The sequence below is a fragment of the Stylophora pistillata genome, chromosome 7 (genome assembly GCF_964205215.1).
Source record: "Stylophora pistillata chromosome 7, jaStyPist1.2, whole genome shotgun sequence".
NCBI lineage: Eukaryota > Metazoa > Cnidaria > Anthozoa > Scleractinia > Pocilloporidae > Stylophora > Stylophora pistillata.
Genome location: NC_142525.1, coordinates 5,942,295 through 5,961,137, shown reverse-complemented (window position 1 = coordinate 5,961,137; position 18,843 = coordinate 5,942,295). Strand labels below are relative to the sequence as shown.

At 40.5% G+C, this 18,843-nt stretch overlaps 1 protein-coding gene across 1 annotated transcript; it reads right to left on the bottom strand.

Annotated features, from left to right (window-relative positions):
* Positions 1-1,398: 1,398 nt before the first annotated feature.
* Positions 1,399-2,877, bottom strand: LOC148726359 (NLR family CARD domain-containing protein 4-like). The gene is made up of 2 exons (XM_088726315.1): positions 2,034-2,877; positions 1,399-1,943 (listed from the first exon to the last, which is right to left on the bottom strand). The coding sequence occupies exons 1-2, from the start codon at positions 2,875-2,877 to the stop codon at positions 1,399-1,401; spliced, it is 1,389 nt and encodes a 462-aa protein (XP_088582441.1).
* Between the last annotated feature and the right edge of the window lie 15,966 nt (positions 2,878-18,843).

Here is an 18,843-nt window from a genome sequence, read left to right as displayed (position 1 = left end):
CGAAGCCTGCTAATCAAAGCGATCGGTCAAATCGTCGGATGCTTGAACACGCAAGTGTCTCGAGGCATTGTTTGGTTTTATCAACTGAACTGATACGAAAAATTGGCCAGGCGAGCGCTATCTCTTCTTCAGAGCGAAAATAAAGGGCTAGTGCTTGAACTGTCATCTTTAGAAACCCTTTAAGTGGGCCAATTTACATTTTTGATTCAGTGAATAAAACAAAATTGTCCTGATATATCTCCCACGAACGCAACACCAAAGTGTCTTTATAAAGTGGCCTCCTTTACAAATTAAAAGAACTAAAGGCATGCGCGGGAAGATAATACATTTACCCCCTCTTTGTAAGGAGATATCATGGATTGGGCTTGTGTGTATGTGTGGGGGGAGGGGAGGGAGAGAAAGAGGGAAGGAGAATGTGAACACTCCTTATGAACTTGACCTCCCGCAAGGGTACAGGGGGGGGAGGGAACAAGGGACAGTTTTGAAACCCTCTTTCCTCACTGGTGTATGATGTGAAAGGGAGAGGGGGTTTCATTGTACATACATGTCTAGTGACTAATTGCGACATGTGTTTCTTTACTCGGTTTTCCTCTCTTCTTCATTTTCTTCCACCATTGCAGATTTTTTTTCCATTCGTTTTATATTATTTAAAGGCTAGAGAACTTTTTATACAGACCCGGGCCTTAATTCCCCCCATCCTAGTTTTCTTGCTCTCCTCTCCTACTCCTCTCTTACATATTCTCTGGTAAAATCAGCTGACAATATTTGAGGAGATGCGAGAAGCGGGAAAAGTTTGAACTCCTGGTCAATCTTTGGCTGTCATCAGTTTTCTTTCTCTCCCTACTTTTTCCTTTTTCGTTTTTTTCAGTCAGCAAGACACTCACTCTTTCATCCACTATTCATAAGCAGAGTAAAACCCAATTCGTAAAGCATCCAAACTATGTTGAACCATGAGACAATTTCAAGATCTCAAGCAAAAAAGTTAACATGTGGCAAGGAAACGGTGGACTAAGGAGCATCGTAACTCATAAAGACAACAGAAAAATGGAGAAAAAGTAGAAATCTGCCAAAAACATTTCATTTACATCAGTTAAGGCTTAACAAACGCACTTATGGTTCAAATGAAACTCTTCCTAACGTAATTATAAATAATCTTAAAGAACAGATGTTACGTAAGTCTTGTACTGATACTGATATCGATAAGTACAAGCTACGTGTACTGTACATTTACCCTGCTCAGGGTCAAAGTCGTAAATCGTTGCTTATTCGTTACGTTATAACTTTTTAAAACTGGTCATGAGACGAAGTATAAAATTTTTGGGAGAAGCCCATCAAACTCGGTTAGAGACAGTTAGTCCTATGCAAATCAAACTTTGTCAGAGATGTATTTTCTCAGTTTCAAATTGACTTAGTCAGAGCAGCAGCACCAGCCCCCGGTAATACTCTGTGCGAAATATCGATAGCTTCAATTTGAAGATAAGGGCCAAGAGAGTGGGCCAATTTTACATCGAAATTGTTGTCATTTTTGCATTCATAAATGCACTCTAATATGACAATCACAGTATTGGCGGCTTCCTCGTCCCTGTCCTCTTGGTTTAACTGTGCTGTCATACTTTTCGCAAGGTTCTCTGCTGTTTCCTTGCACCGTGCGGCTAGAATGCCAAATGTAAACAGAAGCACTTCTTTTAACTCGTGGCGATATTGTCTGTCAGCGGCTATGCTGTCCGTGCTAATTTCTTTCTTGATAAACTGACAACTGAGTTCCAATGCTGCGAAGAACTCTTGGAAAGTCTTGTGAGGAAAGCCATAACGTCTAGTCGGTCTTAGTTTACTGCCTCCGGGCTGAAAGGAAAGAAATCCAAATACAGGTAAATCACTTGCTTTGACTTCTCCAAGCTCCTTCTCGTCAAAGTCCAAGGTGTCTGCCAATAAACCTTTCAAAGCTATCGAGCCAAGGTGTTTCAATTGGCTTTCCTAAAGTTCAACGAGGTCTTTGCCGTTTTCTGGAAGTTGTTTCTTTGCTCTGTATCTACTTAGTACACACTCCACTATGTCCATGTACAGCTCCGATCTGCTTTCAGGAAACGCGCCGTTAAATTCTTCCCAGACCAGGCAAAAAAGTGCACAGCTCAGGGGATTCGCTGCCATATCTGCAAGTTTTCGATCATAGCGCAGCTGAACTGTAAGCTTGTTGGCAAAGTCCTTCCTCGTTTGGAAATATTTGTTGACAAAGCTTCTTGCATCTTCATCAGTGAATTCCTCCACCTCCAGCAGCGTATTGCAGTATTTTCGAACTTTAACTCCACCTTCGTGTCGTGCTGTGACAACCACGCGACAATTTGGCAGTACCCGGCCTTGAATAATTTCTGTAAATATTGGTAGCTTCTTCTCAGAAACTTCATCCAATCCATCGAGTACCAGGAGAACTTTTGATTGATTGTGGCGAATGAAGTCGAAAAATCTATTTCTTTGGTCATCATCGATATATCGAGGTAGAAGCTGATCGTCAATGGCTTCCAAAAGGTCAGAGTGAACTTCATGACATTTAATCAAAAGCACTACGAGGAAGTTTGCGAAGTAACTCCCGGTTTCCGAATTGACCCATTCAAAAACAAATTTTTTACAGTAAGTTGTCTTTCCTATGCCAGCCTTCCCCTCAATTAATGCAACTCTTGGTTCTTTACATCCTTCGTGTGGGTTGAAGATTTCAGACATGGTGACAACTCGATCCGTAGCTGTTCCTCTCGTTTTCTCTTTGTAGATGACTTTAAGTCTGGTGTAAATATCTTCAAAAGAAAATTTTAAGTGTTCACACCAGGGAAGGAGGTTCATCGTACCTTCGCGGGTTTTGTAGAGTTGGCGGATGTTCTCGATCATTTCGGTGGGATCAAAAGCATCTAAAATAAAAATAGTTCTCGTAAGGTGTGATTGTCATCGTGGTAAATAACTCTTACAAGAGAAATGTAATCGTTTGTCTCACGATGTGATAGCTTGGGATGTGGATCGCAGCGTTTCGACTGTAAACTGCTAGTCTTTTTCAGGTGATAAGGGCGACTGAGTACGCGTCACCTATAGGCGGATTCATGTTGACGTCATTGTTTACATATTTGCTCATTTGCATACGGCTTTGCGTAAACAAGGAAACATGTTAGATACAAATTGACTTCAGCCAGCTAAAGAGCTAGTAAACCTCAGTACATGGTGCGATTTTTAGCTCTTTGGGTGTAATATTCAAGGAGAAATAGTCCATCAAAAACTGCAAAATTTCTGGGTGGCAAAAGCGCTAAAGAGCTCATACATTCTATGTGAAATTTTGAGTTTTTAAACCCGTGTTGCACAAAAAGTATTCAATGCATCAGGTTCGTATTCATTGGCCGAGTTAATCGTACTTTGAACTTTCGATATTCAGAGCTGATTTATTTTTAGCTCCATCAGAAACTGAATTGCTTATGCTAATGAGGCAAATATTGTAAACAAGGATTCCCCTATATACTGACGTGCTCAGGTGCATCTTTCGGATGATGTTCCCTCAGTAGTGCGCTGCCGTACGGCTCTCCTGTTGTGTTTTTTGATCGTCGGCATCCGTCAATCCTCTGGGATTTCAATTCCACTGTCCCTGCTAATGTTGACAGAGCGAACGCTTATGTGAATCGCCTCTTTCATCCTGCGAGTGTAGAAATGGGGATGATAATCAACCTACTGTACTTCTTTCCAGAGCGGGCGGTGTCCCGTGTTGTGCACGTGCTCTGAGACGGCGGAGGTCTGCATCTTAGCGAGTCGGATATCCCTGTCGTGTTCCGTGATTCTCTCCCGCATAGGCCTGCCAGTTTCGCTGATGTAACCCTTCCCGCACTCACAGGAATTCCTGTAGACTACACCATCTTGTTAGACCTGGTGGACAAGGTCCTTTAGGTGCACCAGGTGGGATCGTAACGTAGCCTCTGACTCGAAAACAGCGCGTATGCCTTGTTGTTGCAGACAACAGCGAAGCTTTTCGGAGAGACAGAGGCCTTTGACAGACGGCAGGACTGCAGTGGATCGATCTGACCTCGGTGGAGGGTTCAGTGCCGGCGGTCAGTGTCTTTGTTAATATTATCCACATCTTGAGTGACCCGATCGTGAGACAAACGATTGCATTTCTTTTTCAAGTTTAAGATATTTTATGGGTCAATATTAAAAAAAGAAATAACAACGGATACAGTAACAAGGCTATAAAAGAGCGTGGATTTTGTACGTGTAACTCATCACGCCTGACCATGAGAACTGCGACGTTTCAGGAAGGAGCGGAGTATTAGGAAATTAATTCGCCCTCTGAGCACCTACATTTCTAAGTTCGACGAAAGAGAACGCGGTTCACAATCTTGGGCGTCTTGTGGTTTCAAATGAGACCGTCTGCATTTATGCGCTATTTTGAATGACATCATATGGGTCATACGTCGTACGCGTTTACAAAAAATAATTAACTAACTTGAAAAACTGGCATTCGCGCAGCCGACTTTCAAAATGTTAAAATCGGATTTCCCGCTCCTTTCCCTTTCAAGCTAGACCTTCTAGAACTTAAAATGAAAGTAAAGCTATGAAATACTCTGCTTGGTTAAATAATTGACAGTTAAATCTTAGAAGCAACAAAATAATCTTTTCAGTCAACGACAGTAAGGTTCTCTGAAGCGATGTGAAAAAAAAAACCGAACTTTTGACTTTAAGCGAGGCCTCACGACAATTTGAAGTTTCCAAAGCCCAACACGATATTTTTGGCTCTCATCTGCAGCCTTTGCAGCTCGGCTAGTAAGTAGGTTTAATCATGCATTTTTATCCCTCGTAAGATAGGGTTCGTAACATTTACAATTAGACATGACGGTATCATGTTACATTTTCAAACTTTGAAAAAGGTTTTTACCTTCCTCCCTTGGTTTCTTGTTGGTGGACGGCTGGCTCTGCAAAGTGTTCAACTTTTCCTTGAGGGTTCCAATTTCACTTCCCAAACGCTCTAGCTTAGCTCTGGCCCTTTCTGAGGAACGATTTTTTCATTGTTTACTGTCCATTATATTTAGTCAGAAGCCCATTACCTGGAGCTTCCATCTTCCATACTGACCCTTTGAGCCAACCCTGTCCCGTATCTCTCTATTTTTAGAAGCACATCCCACGGCGGTTTTCGCGGGTGTTTTTGTATTAGCCAATCATAAGAGAGCTGTCGTCTCTACTGTGTTACGTCTCTATTGTGTCACTTGCAGGCCGCACGAAATTATTTCAATAATGGCGGAAAGCGCGGAAAGATTAAAAAACCCCCGCAAATATCTCAGTTCTAAAATTAAAAAGATACGGGACAGGGTTGACTCAAGGGTACAAATGAGATGGAAGCTCCGGGTAATAGGCTCCTGATTCAGTTTGTTAATATCATACAAACGTATTAACAAAATTTCTTAGAGAGGACGTGTGCTTACTGTTATAATTTAATTAAATTAGGATAAACAATTTATATCATCAAGAAACATAATTCTTTTTATAAAAGAAATGCCAATTAAAGTTACTGATTATTGGAGCTGATTGATTTCAATTGTTCTATGACATGGTACGCCTTGGGGCCCATAAAGCGAACTCTGTGATCTGATTGAATACCGGAGTAGGAAAGATAGGGTCATTTTGGTCCCGCGCTTGGTCAATGTTAGTGCATCGAGTATGCATAAAGATGTTTAAACGCTGCTTGATAAGAATGCCTGAATGCAAAGTCGGTGTTTTAGGAAACTTGGGACGTAAAAAATGAAAATATGGTCTGAATAAAAAAGTTTCACCCATTTTTGAAATAACCAATTATCAAATTAACAAATAAACATAATAGACATGAACGTATAAATAAAAAAAAGTAAAGAAGGGGTTCTTATCACTTCGAAGATTGCCACGGTGAAGCCAAACCAATGGTAAAAAGTGAGAGTTTATTTTAACACTTTTATCGACTATAAACTTTCCGTTCCCAACAGTTAACAGCATGGTGGACAATTCATCTCAACTGATTTGATGAAGAGACGTGGTGTACTTTTGTGACAGCAAGGAAGCTTTGTAATGCATCGTTTAAACACGAAGGTGCGCTATATAAGGAAGTCTTCCCTGGGAAGACCTAGGCTCGTTTGTCACTCACCGTTGACGTGTGCAGGTCAAATTTAAATGCTGGTAGACGAACAAAAGGAGCTAATGAGATATCTATTGTTTACTTCCACCGGCATGGTGTCATGAGGTAACGTGCGAACCACCTACTTCGATCTCAAATTTACCGCCACAAATAAAGACAGTTTCCATTGGAGAAAGGAAATACAAATCTCAAAAATTCTTGTATTGTGATGAAGATATAAAACAATTTTGAGGAATGCCCCGGCTGTTCACTGCTTTGGAGTAGCTGTAGCTCAAGCTGACTTGACTCTAAGAGTTCTACATCACACGACGGTTGATTGACATATGGTCCAGTGGGACCCAAAGCTCCTTTTATAGCGCGCCTTCGTGTTTGAAGCTGTGCAGTCGTTAACTGTATTATCTGTTTATGCAATAGTTTTCTCGAAGGCTCCCGACCTCTGACCTTAAATTTCTCAGGTGCACGTGGACATTGTCTATTTAATCAACGTGAAGTGATTTGTACTTAGTGTATAATAGTTTTAGCGCCAGAGCGTTGTCCTAGAGAGTCTGGGGACAAATCCCTTCCTTTTTATTTAAAGACGTGACGAATTCAATACTGAACATAACATTCAGCCGGAGATCGCATAAAGATGCATGTATAAGATGTATGGAATGCCCTGCAAATTGTAAATCACATTTCGTTGCACTCTCAAAAGTCACTTCGTATTTAAAACAATCCGTCTATTTGTTTTTAGTTTGACTTTTTCCGTTGGGAACTAGTACCGTAACGAAATTAAACGCGTCGCTTTACATCTGTAACGTTCAAAGCTACGGTAACGCTTCACGTCGCAAGCGCGATGTATTCCAGAAGAATACCTCTTGCATTAGCATTTATTACATGTAACTCACAATGAGTAGAATCGGACACATATTCCAAATTATATTTAAGTAATTCTATGTTTTTTGTTTCATCTATAGATCTTTGTTTGACAAGTTCATCTTTGCCACAGCTGTCTTCTCTGGAATTGGTACACTTAACGTCTGTCTTGTACGACAAATCTCGTGTCTCGAAAGACATGATTCATGTCCCAAAGGACATTGCTATTATGCTTAAGGATATGATTTGTGCCTCCAAAGGCGTAATTGGTGTCCCGGAGGAGATAATTATTGTCACGAAAGACATATCTTATGTTTCAAAGGACATTGACATTATCCTTAAGGATATCACTTGTGCCTCGAAAGGCATAATTGGTGCCCCAAAGGATATAATTGATGTCTCGAAAGACATATGTTGTTTCCCGAAGATGCGAAGAAGGTAGCTTTAATAAGCAAAGAGTCCGTGTTACGGTCAAACCTAGGACAGCGTATAGTTATATATTACCATTGCGTGATGTTGCTGATGCTCTGGGCATTGTCCATTTCCATTTAAGCTTTGCTTATAAAAGGTTAGCCAGTCCAGTCTCTTGGATAGGGAGACAGTTCTTTTATCTCTCATTTTAAGGCGTAGAATAAAACGAGCTGCTCTTTTCTGACGACAAAAAACTCGTCTTACTAATGTTGCATTTTGGTGTCTAACTCCAGATTGCTCCGCCGTATAGTAGTACGGGCTTGACAGTTGTGTTGTAAAAAGGTATGCGCGCGTCTAGAGGAAGACCTATAGGTTTTTTCAGTTTCTTACATGGTTGTTCAACATGTCCACTAAAGCTGAGGTCTTGATCAAAAGAGACTCCAAGTAACTTGTGACTTGTGGTGTTGTTTAGTTCGTCCCCATTACCGGTAAAGATTTTCATCGCATTGACACCGGTACCACCGATTTGAGTGAATAGCCTACTTCCCGTCACAAACATAGACTTTTTCTCCTCGGTATTCAACTTGAAATGGTTAGTTCTAGACCAGTCCTCGAGTTCACGGGTGCTCTCACAGAGCTTAGAACAAAGTCCAGAAGTATTTGTGTATGGCGAGGACCTGAAACTCAAAGTTGGATCATCTGCAAAGATGTCAACTGTGGTTGATTGCGACACTCCTTTTAGAAGGTCGATACTCGAAAAAGTAGTGGAGAGAGTACATACCCCTGTGGTACTACTCCATGCGTGAGACTCTGGGACGAAGATTGTGCACCTCCGGGGATGACCGTGCAGTACTTGCATTTGTGAATGAAGGAGCGCATAAGACCCAAGCTGCATTAATCAAGACTATAGTTACACAGTTTTTCAATCAGGATGTCTGGTTTATCAAACCAAATGCTATTAAAAATCGGCCGTCAATGCAGATCTCATCCGGATTGAAGAGCATACGATCAAAAATGTTAATTAGGGCTTTACAACGGTTTGAAAATTCTTATCGTGGTAAAACTGTATGTAATGGATACGCTCTTTTCTTTTGCTTTTATGTCGATTTTGCTTTGGATGTTCGAGGATACAAGGAACTGTGGGAAAGATTCAGTTGCCGCTATTCTTCCTATCCTTTTTTTAGGAAATGTTTCCGCCACTTTGTTGACAAATGTACTTCGTGGCTCAAAGTCGGCGTTACGAGCGTCATCTGACTTCCAAACAAGTATGAAAACATCTCATTCCTCTCGTCACATGTTTGGCTTCAAAATAGCAACGAAGTAATATTCTATCACTTAACTGACTTACCAAAACGCGAAACCATGCTAACCTGAACTACCGAAAACAAGAAACCATCCTAATCTTAAAGTGGGGCTGAACCGACGGTGAACCGCTCCAGAACAACTGAACTAGTACCCACAAGATGTCTTGAGCAGATCTAGTAAATGTGTCTACATGGAAATTTTGGAGCGACGTAATCAGCAAAATTGAAGCATTTTATTTACTAACCGTAAGTCATGTAAAGTGTTCGAAAATTGCGGCTTAATGATTTACATCGTCGCCAGACAAATGTGTTTATCCGTCAGCAAAGCATTTCACTTTCATCACTTCTCTTATGGCACTCCGTTTCTGCATAAAGAAGGACAAAGAAAATCCTTGAAAACTCTTTACTTTCTTATCTTAGTTTTGCGAATGTCACAATGCATAAATCTACCTCAAATCTCGCTGCAGAAATCAGCAGAGCAGACAGCGATACATTTAACAAGTGTTGATCTCGGCCTGATGATCGTTGTAAAACAGAAATCGTTTTTGGATCCTCAAAAAATGACCAGCCAAGTAAAGTTCCTCAATTTCCTGATGTTAACCACCATGTTTTTCCTCGCAACACCTGGAGCTCGTACGTAATAGAGTTATCCGCTGACAGTTTCCAGGAAAACTGCTTTACAAGTTGTGGGAACATCGTTTTGATTTCATTTAAGAGAATATAAGGGAAGTAGCTTCCCCCCTCCTAATTTCAAGCATTTCAAGAATTGATTAAATCTATCGATTAGTGTTTATGATGAAAAAGAAACGCCGGGCAAACCTTACCGTACGCTTAGGCCTGCCACAGCAGCATCCCACAGAAAAAGAAGGAGAAAACATTGTTACTCACTCTGAAGTTATACAACGCGCACGAAGTTTAAGCTGTACGTAAACACATGGCGGGAGCTCCGTAAAAGTACACGACCGAACTTCAGATGTCCGATCACGTTTCATCGTATCAACTTCGGGCCGGGTTTCCGAAGTTACGGACTATCTTTCAACGCCGCGACAATATGCTTAGTGGCTTTTACAAAGCCAGTAAACACATAAATGATGTTATAGAAACATCGTATAGATTTACTTTTGAAGGGCGCCATGTTGGTGCACGCGCTAATGAGAAATTTGGCTGCGTGTGACTCTTAGAAGTATATTATATCTTCTGGAATATCAATGTTATGTGTTGGTTATCTTTTTTTCTTTAAAGACGGTTTGTTGAGCGCGAAGTTCGCGAAAAAATTAACGTTTTCTTGGCCGTACGTGTTTAGCGAAACCTCAGAGAATTTCTAAGTTCAATTCTTATTATTGTAGTGTACTCGGAAGTCTGAGAATCAATTAATGAAGAAGTCTTTACAAGACTGACTATACTTTTTTCATTCATGACGGAACCAACCTCCATCCTTTTTATCTTCTTCTCCCTTCAAAGAGTCTAACTTGTCACTCAACTTCCCGACATCTGTTCTCAGCAGTTGGAGGTCACTTCTGATGTTTTCTAAGAGAGACGGTTTTTCCAGAAATCATGTTTGAGTTAACTTAATCTGATATAGGTTTTTTTGTGTTGAATGGAATAGGACAAAACCCTGCGGCTGGGAACCAAGCTTGTGGAATCACTTCCATGATTAATTTGCCCCTAGTGTTAAATAAAATTTAAGTCTCCATTTACAGCTTATCCTAAAGAAGAAATTCAACTTCGTTTCGTGCGACTTTGATGTAAGCGAATAATCTTTCTTGGGTTAAAATATAAGGAAAAAAAGAAAATCAGTTTGTTTATGCTGCTTAGAGCACCAAACATTAGACATTACTGCCGGGCTGCAATTAAACTTTTGTCTTTTCATGTTAGAACAAGTCTATGTTCAGGGAGTTTGGAACAAAACAGGATATGTGAATGATAATTTTAGATTTTATATCGTAATTTTTATTGTTCCATGGTAAAATGTCTGGGCCTTTTCGCATCGAAATGTAGCAACTTTAGCAACTTAGTGGTGGTACTGCAACCATTGTGAGAACGTGTCGTACACGCTCCTTTTATAACACAACGAGCAAGTTACACATACGTCTAATTTCCTGGATTGAAATTTCCCTCATAAACCCCCTATAAAACGTTAACTCCATACCTTGTTCAAGATCTTTAAAAACTGTTTACCTAAGGACACCCAACACTGTCTTAGATGGGGTCAGGGATGGGGGGACAACTGATGGTAGATGGAATTGCTAAGGACTACTCGTAATAAAACTGAATCCCTTATGTTTCGTCAAGATTGTGGTTGCTCTTGCAGAAGGTAATAGATCCATGATTGCCGTCACGAGTAAAGAACAGACAAATCCTACTATTCACCAACCTTTTTTGTTTTGGTTATTTCAACCAAAAACTAAAATACTTTCTTTTTATCAGGAACTGACCTTGTTCTTTTGTTTCTTCTTGTCGTGCCATTAATATCTCCAGTTTGTCACCAATGTCCCCTAATTTACTTTTCATCTGATCTACATGGGTCAAAGTTGACATTTTGTCAGTAGACAGGTCAGTGTCATTATCAAAAACAATTGCATTTATACTTAGGAATAAAATCTCAATACAAGGAAAATGTCCAAAAGACATACAATACTAGCTCTATTCTCATAGGTGCCAGATCTTATTTCAGATTCCACCATAGGAAGTGACTCTGGCACATCTAGAATGTCTTAGGTGTCTTAATGGCAAGGATATGCCATTTAATTTCGTGGGAATTCATACAAAACAAAACATGACTGTGAGCCAAAGCAGTGTTTTGCCCTAATGTCCAGCATAATTAGTTGTCATGCTTCGCCTTTCAATTGTGTTTGTTGAATCATTGATGGACATAACACGTACCTTCAATCTCTCCGATCGTTTCTTTGATATTGTCTTCATCTTGCTTCCACCGCTTTAGCCGCTGTCTGTAGTGTTCTGTATCAGGGTCAACGCACTCATTCTTAAGCTTATTGATAGCAGCTCCATAACCTGCTCCTGCTAGTCCAAATATGGCATTGCTGATTTCCTGCCAGTAGCTGTCGAATGTTGCATCATCCACAAAAGCTTGGCTGGCATGGCCGTACACAGTATTACGGTAGTATTTCAGCCTGGCCATGTTGGCTTCCTTACTCACATCTGCAGCTGGAGGAAGACTGTCTCATCCAGTGTTGGGAGGAACCAGCCCACAGATATTCCTCAGTAGCACCATCAGTAAGGTGATATCAAAGTCTGCTGATGAAACAGATGATGGAATAGTTGGATACAGCTTCTCCCATTGAGTAAGATTCAGGACTCCCTCCTTTTTCAGGGACTGCAGTATAGCATGCTCTGGGTGACGCGCCAAAACTGTATGAAGTCCTACTGGAGGGTGAATGGCATCTAAAGTGTCTCTCAAGGCCTGAGATCCAACGTCTACCAGAAGGCAACACAGTAGAGCATAGTTTGCTGTTTCCTTGGTAGAAGGAAATGTTGGCACACCAGCTGATGCCATGCGCTGTGGTAAAGATCAATTTAACCAATGAGTGGGAAATTTTTTCAAAACGAAAATTTTCAGACAAACAGATTAGAGGACCTAAGATGATGAGGTTTTCTCTGTTAAAGTGAGGATGATGGCTATAACTTGCAGAAGCCAGTGAGAAGCTCAGTCAAATACCGGCAACCACTAACACTTTTAGTACTCCATTAAATCATTCATGAAAGTATCTGCTGTTGTCCAAATGTTTTGGATAATATTGCCTATCACTTGGGCTTCAATTCCCTTCTGATCCTCAATCAGCAGAGAAAAGCTTGATGATATTATTCCTAACTTGATTGTTAGTTTATGATAACTATGCAATAAAAAATTAAATATCGATGATAAACTTCATCAGATTTTTATTACTGAGAGCTTGCAAGCACTATCCATCTGAAGAAACCGCTGAACCTTAGAAAAATCATCCAAAACCGTAAAACCACAAAAATCTGGATCAAAACCGACAAACTTATTTAAAACCGTCAACACCGATAGACTATCTCATTCCAGTTACCAAAACCCTAATCGATCCGATCCAGTGGAGATAAGTGGAGGTTTCGCGGCTATTCGAGATCAGTTTAGGCGCATAATTGCCACTCAGATCGAAGAGAAACTGGAACCCAAATAGGAAAAACCGAAAACCAAATCAGATGCCAAACCCAAGGACCCACGCACCGGAATTTTTCTACGAAAACTGAAAACTTAATCCCAAAAAACGGAACATCCCCAAACCACAGTCAGAACACCAAACCTGATAAACGAGTTTTTGGCACAAAAGCCAAATAACCGATCTAAAAAATAGCCAAAACTCCCAATGCCCCCTCCTGATTGTGGGGGGGGGGGGGGGGGAGGGAGGGACAAGATCTCCCAGAAAATTGTGAAAAAACTGAAGTGGCTAAGATGGTGCATTAATTGTTTTACTCTAAGCGAGGATTTCCATTGTAGGAAAGTGCTTGAGGCAAGCAGAAAAAGTACAAGAAGAACCATCCTCGGAGACCCAGGGGCTGTGGGTCGATTTCAAGTTAGGACAGGAAGAGCCCCTGGGGACATGGTCTTACAACACTAGTTCCAAACGGTCGCAGTCGTTCTGCCATCTGATTGGTGCCAGAAAATATTTGTGTTTTTTCTGCCCAATCAGAGTGAAGTGTGCTTTAGAGTCCTTTCGTGTGTTTTAACATGGATATATACTAGTAGCTCAGTTGCTCGCTATGTTTGTTTGGACCGTGCGACGGAGATTTGCTTGAGGTGAAAAGTTTCAGTCTCAGCACACAATGTGAGAGAAATCGATCAGATTGTCCGCGAAAATCTTACCGGAAATTATACTGAATACTTTCGCAGGTATCACTAGTACTAGAGAACGTGTTTTAGAGTTTGTGAGGTTTGTATACAACACGATGGTTGCAGTCACTGATATGTCGCTTTAAACTTTAAACGAGATTTAAGCTTAAATCTTTTTTAGATTTTTTGCATAATTTGCTGTGACTGAAACTTGCCAATCCCGTGAAGTTATTTCGTCGCACGGTCCACGCAGGTATGTCGAGCAACTGGTACTTGCGCAACTTTCTGTGCGTGCCAAAATCTAATCTCATCTTCGCTTGAAAAGAAAGAGAAAAGCTAAGCGTAGAAACCTTTGCTTATTAGATGCGGGTAGATGACCCTGTACTACTAAGCTGACATTTGCAATAAAGTAAACCCGCCGTTTCCGTCCAATACTTCTTGGTCTTTGGTTTTGTTTTTCCTATTGAAAACAGCATCGGATCGATTTCCAATGATCAAAGGTATTTAACTTGGTCTTCAACAATCGACAGAAGAGGTGAAATGACAATGACCAAGGGACTAGAAGAGAATCCGTGGCCTTCCTAGCTCAAGAATTTCAACACTCTAGGCAGCAGTTGAAAGATTAAACTCTTTCCAAACCCCCTCGATAGCTGCCCGAAATCATCTCTCCTTCTCTCGAAGTGTTTGTTCAGATTTTAATTAGCTAACTGAAAACACAGCTAAGCTTTCTCTTTGCAATTGCTGGAGGTCGTCCGCGAACTTAACGTTCTCTGCAACCTTTGCCGTATTGTGAACGACTTTACTACAAAGCGAAGATTAGATTTTGGCGCGCACAGAAAGCAGAAAGCTTCGTAGACGAAAGCGCCAGTTGCTCGACATACCTACGTGGCCCGTGCGACGAAATAACTTCATGGGATTGGTAAAGTTTCAGTCAGAGCAAATTATGCAAAAAATCTAGAAAGATTTAAGCTTAAATCTCGTTTAACGTTTAAAGCGACATATCAATGACTGCAACAATCGTGTTGTATACAAACCTCGCAAACTTTAAAACACGTTCTCTAGTACTAGTGATACCTGCGAAAGTATTCAGAATAATTTCCGGTAAGTTTTCGCGGACAATCTGATCGATTTCTCTTACATTGTGTGCTGAGACTGAAACTTTTCACCTCAAGCAAATCTCCGTCGCTCGGTCCAAACAAACATAGCGAGCAACTGAGCTACTAGTATATGTCCGTGTTAAAATACACGAAAGGACTCTAAAGCACACTTCATTCTGATTGGGCAGAAAAACACAAAGGTTTTTTCTGGCACCAATCAGATGGCAGAACGACTGCGACCGTTTGGAACTAGTGTTGTAAGACAATGTCCCCAGGGGCTCTTCATGCCCTAACTTGACATCGACCCACAGCCCCTGGGTCTCCGAGAATGAAGAAAAACCTGAAAACAACTACATACACATTATCACATGCCCCCGCTTTGTTTCTCAAAAATTTAAAAACAAATCACCGCAAGTTTTTAGATAAGAAGGTTCCCCAGGTTAAGAAATTGGGGAAATCTATATATTAAATTAGTGCCTAATGTCCCAGCCTCAAGGGGGGGGGGGGGCTGTGGGGGGGCATGCTACACTTGGAATGTTCTCAAAGCGAGTCTCTCAGCATTTTCAAGCATTCTGAGAAATAAATTTCTAGTTTTACATGGTGAAAAAAATGACTGTTGATGATTCACAAAGCTACTCTTACTTATTAGCGCAAAGTGGCTGCCTGTTAACAGCCTTGGGAGAATTTACAACATTGACAACTGAAATGACTGGTCAAACTATAGCTCAGTGCCTTTCAGTCTTACCGTTACGCATACCAAATGCAACAATAACAGCCTACACAGAGAACAAGCTGTGAAACTGACTTTCTCGGCTCCCCTATACTCAATGCACCTCAATGTTTTTGATGTCTAGTCCCATATTCCAGATTCCCGTTCTTTATAAATTCCTTATGCAAATTAAACTTGACTCGGATCGAAAGATTCCAACGCGTGTCTAGAATATTCCATGGTTGTTATCAGAACAGACGCTTGTATCCTTAAACTTATTGCTACTTCAAATTGTGCAAGTACACCACGTAAGTCTTAAACAACACAGCAAAGAAGACAAACTGATTTCCAAATAATTCAGCACGAGAATTATTTGCCAAGTCTTCGCATATTTTATTTTCAACTTCCGCTTTAATTTTGTAGATCAAATTTGATTCCAACATGTTGTGTTATACGGCCAAAACAAAAATCGATTTCAGATGTTACTCAGAGTATAATCTAACCTACACATATAAAAAAGTTTGCCATGCTCCCACCAATAACGTAGCTCCATTTTCTGCCTTTAAAAGCACACACAACCCACAATTCCTCTATTCGCTCCGACGAAGGGCTAACGCTCGAAACGTCAGCTTTTGTAATCATTACGGTGGCTAATTTACCATTTCAACTTTGTTGATATACCCAAATTATTATGCAGAGTAAAGGACTGGGAAGCTGTGATAACGTTTTGACGGTATGCGTACGTGCGTTTCTCTACTTTCTTAATGAGCGATTCTGCTCGAGGCGTATGTAAATATCATATATTACGTCAATATTGCACACTGGTTTCTGAAATGCATTCTTCCTACCTTTGGCTTCCAGATTCGCTCCTGATATAGACACAACTCGTTAGTTGCACCATAGTTAGTAGAGGGGACTGCAAAGATTAAGACTGCAAAACTAAGTTCTGGGTCACCAAGGTCTGTGAACCCAATGAGTTCACCAGATTCTTTATCCAGGACAAGGTTTGCCAAAACTTTCATCTCATCAAATAGCAAAACTACGTAGCGCTGGACATCAAAGTAATTTGATGTTTCAGACATCAAGACTTCAAAGACTTCATTCTGAAAGCCTCTCTTTGGTTTGATGGCATTCCTGTAATCTTTCAGTCTTCTTTGACTAGGCAAGACAAGTACTCCACTATTCCTCAGCTCTTCATAGCAGGAAGGACTCTTTGCTGCCAGAGATAAACAGAATCTAATTACCATTGGATGATAGCGTACCCCTGTGCTGCTCTTCTGAAACATTTTTTTTCTGAAACACTGACCTCTGCGATACTATATATACTCATATATTTCATTGTATCTCATTTATCCCTTTCACGGGTTTATTACGAATCAACTTAACGGCCTGCTCCCAGTTGGCTTGTTAGCTCAATTGGTAGAGCACTGCACTAGTATCGCAGAGGTCAGTGGTTCGAGTCCCGTACAGGCCTGATTTTTTTCAGGTCTGATATTCGCTATTGCTTTAATAGCGCTATCTACTGCGAGGATCGTGTATCATATTATCTAATACCGCAGTACAAAATATATGAACTTCATATATTTCATAGTATCTCAAATGGATTTGAATTCAACTCATGGCATTACTCACTGAAGCGAAACCCCTCGGTTGTTATTCTTCATCAAATGCCTCAAATAAAAGGTTTTTCTCTAAATCTTCTGTCTCACCCGTGCTTCTGGCTCTAAACTAGTTTTCTACTTATTAAGTAGTGAGTTGCTCTTTACAAAATTTATAAAGATGCATCGGTTAGCGTCCGTCGATGCAGTGTTAAGGGCAATGGTTTGAGAACTGAGGTGTTGTCTATCAGATCACGCGATCTGTCCAATAATTACACGTCAATGCACCCATCAAGATGCCAGATAACTCCAGTCGACAGACAATGAAATTCAAACCGCAAAATGCAAATGTTACAACATACATCCAAAATGTTTTAGGCCATTACTTTTTCACTGCCAAGATCTAGTCTACAACTCTACAAGAGAGGAGAATTTGTTATTGGATCAAATAATAATCCCTAATTTATGTTTTTTTTTTTTTATTCTCATCACCTGTCTCCTTGATATTGTATTGATTTTATGAGGTCGCTTGTGGGAGTTCAAGAGTTAAAGTACGTTGTTGTGTGCATTTCCAGCTTTGGACCATCACAAACAGTTAGTAAGGAACAAAGCTGGTGAAAATTGTATGCTTAGAAATCAGTCATTGTTATGTTATGTCAAGCTTTATTGGGCAAGATCAAAATGAAGATATACAAACATAAAAACATTTAAAGCTCAAAAGGAATGGGCACGAATGGGACATTCAGACCCATGTGGGGTGCCTACCCCAGCTAACCGTATTATTATTTATGGGGGAGGCATCATACGGTTTCAGGGAGAGCTCGGCGGGGAACAGTCGTCGTCAACAGAGTATAAAAGGAGGGGAGGAACATATGGAAAAGTGACCGTTAATTAACCGGCAACAAAAGAGGGTCTTCAAAAGAGGGGGGATTCCGTTGATGCCGGATTGATGGTTAAAAATAAGCCATTTTGACGGTTGATGGTTAACTTTTTTAGAATATCATTTATAGAAAATTTTACCTTGGAAGCGTTGGTAAAGAACTGTTAATTTATAACACCTTTTATTAATAAATGACAAACGTTTTACGACACTGGAAGTGTTTCCACATCAGAAGTCAGTTCTATCGATGACCAGGTTTACTCGACAAGAAGTTAAAGGACTTACATAGATGTACTTTTGTGATATATCAAAACTTTTCTTTATAAACTACAGAACCCAACCCCAATTAAGGCAATCGTCTAGTTCTTAGTTACGGATATCTAAGACATTTGACGGCTAGCATTGGCTTGCTTATTTGATGGTTGACGGTAAAAAGATTACGTTTAGTTTTTGGCGGTTGATGGTTAATATTTTGGCCATTTGATGGTTGACGGTTAACCCCATTGAGACCCTCATAAAAAAAGGAAGGGGAGATCATAGCAATATTACAGAGCCTAGAGGGAGATCAAGTACATTTTATCATGACACGACCGAAATCTTCCAAGACGCCAACACCTATCAGGCAAAGACGTCCTCTGTGATCGAAAGTGGACAGTATAAGCGCTTGAACAAAGATTCGACAGACTGTTTGGGAGGTTGTCCCAGAAACTGCGCTTGAAGCGAAGCGGACATCTAGTAGAGGCCGACTACAAAAAGATGAGACCACGACTCTACCAGCTGCCTAGAATGTATGGTTTACCGAAGATTCATAAAGCCGATGTACCTCTGAGATCGCCTGAGTCAAGTGTGAACACCTTTGCAAAAAATTTGTCCACTCACTTAGCGAACACCTTATTTCTGTTTATAAGAAATATCTAATAAGAAACATCTTCCTCCTACTAAGAAAATTCTTCTGTCAAAGGCCATAAGATTTAACCGTCAACCGTACTACTCCCCACTGAGATTAAATTGACAATAACTGATAACGTAAGAAGAAATCCTGTTTTTCATGC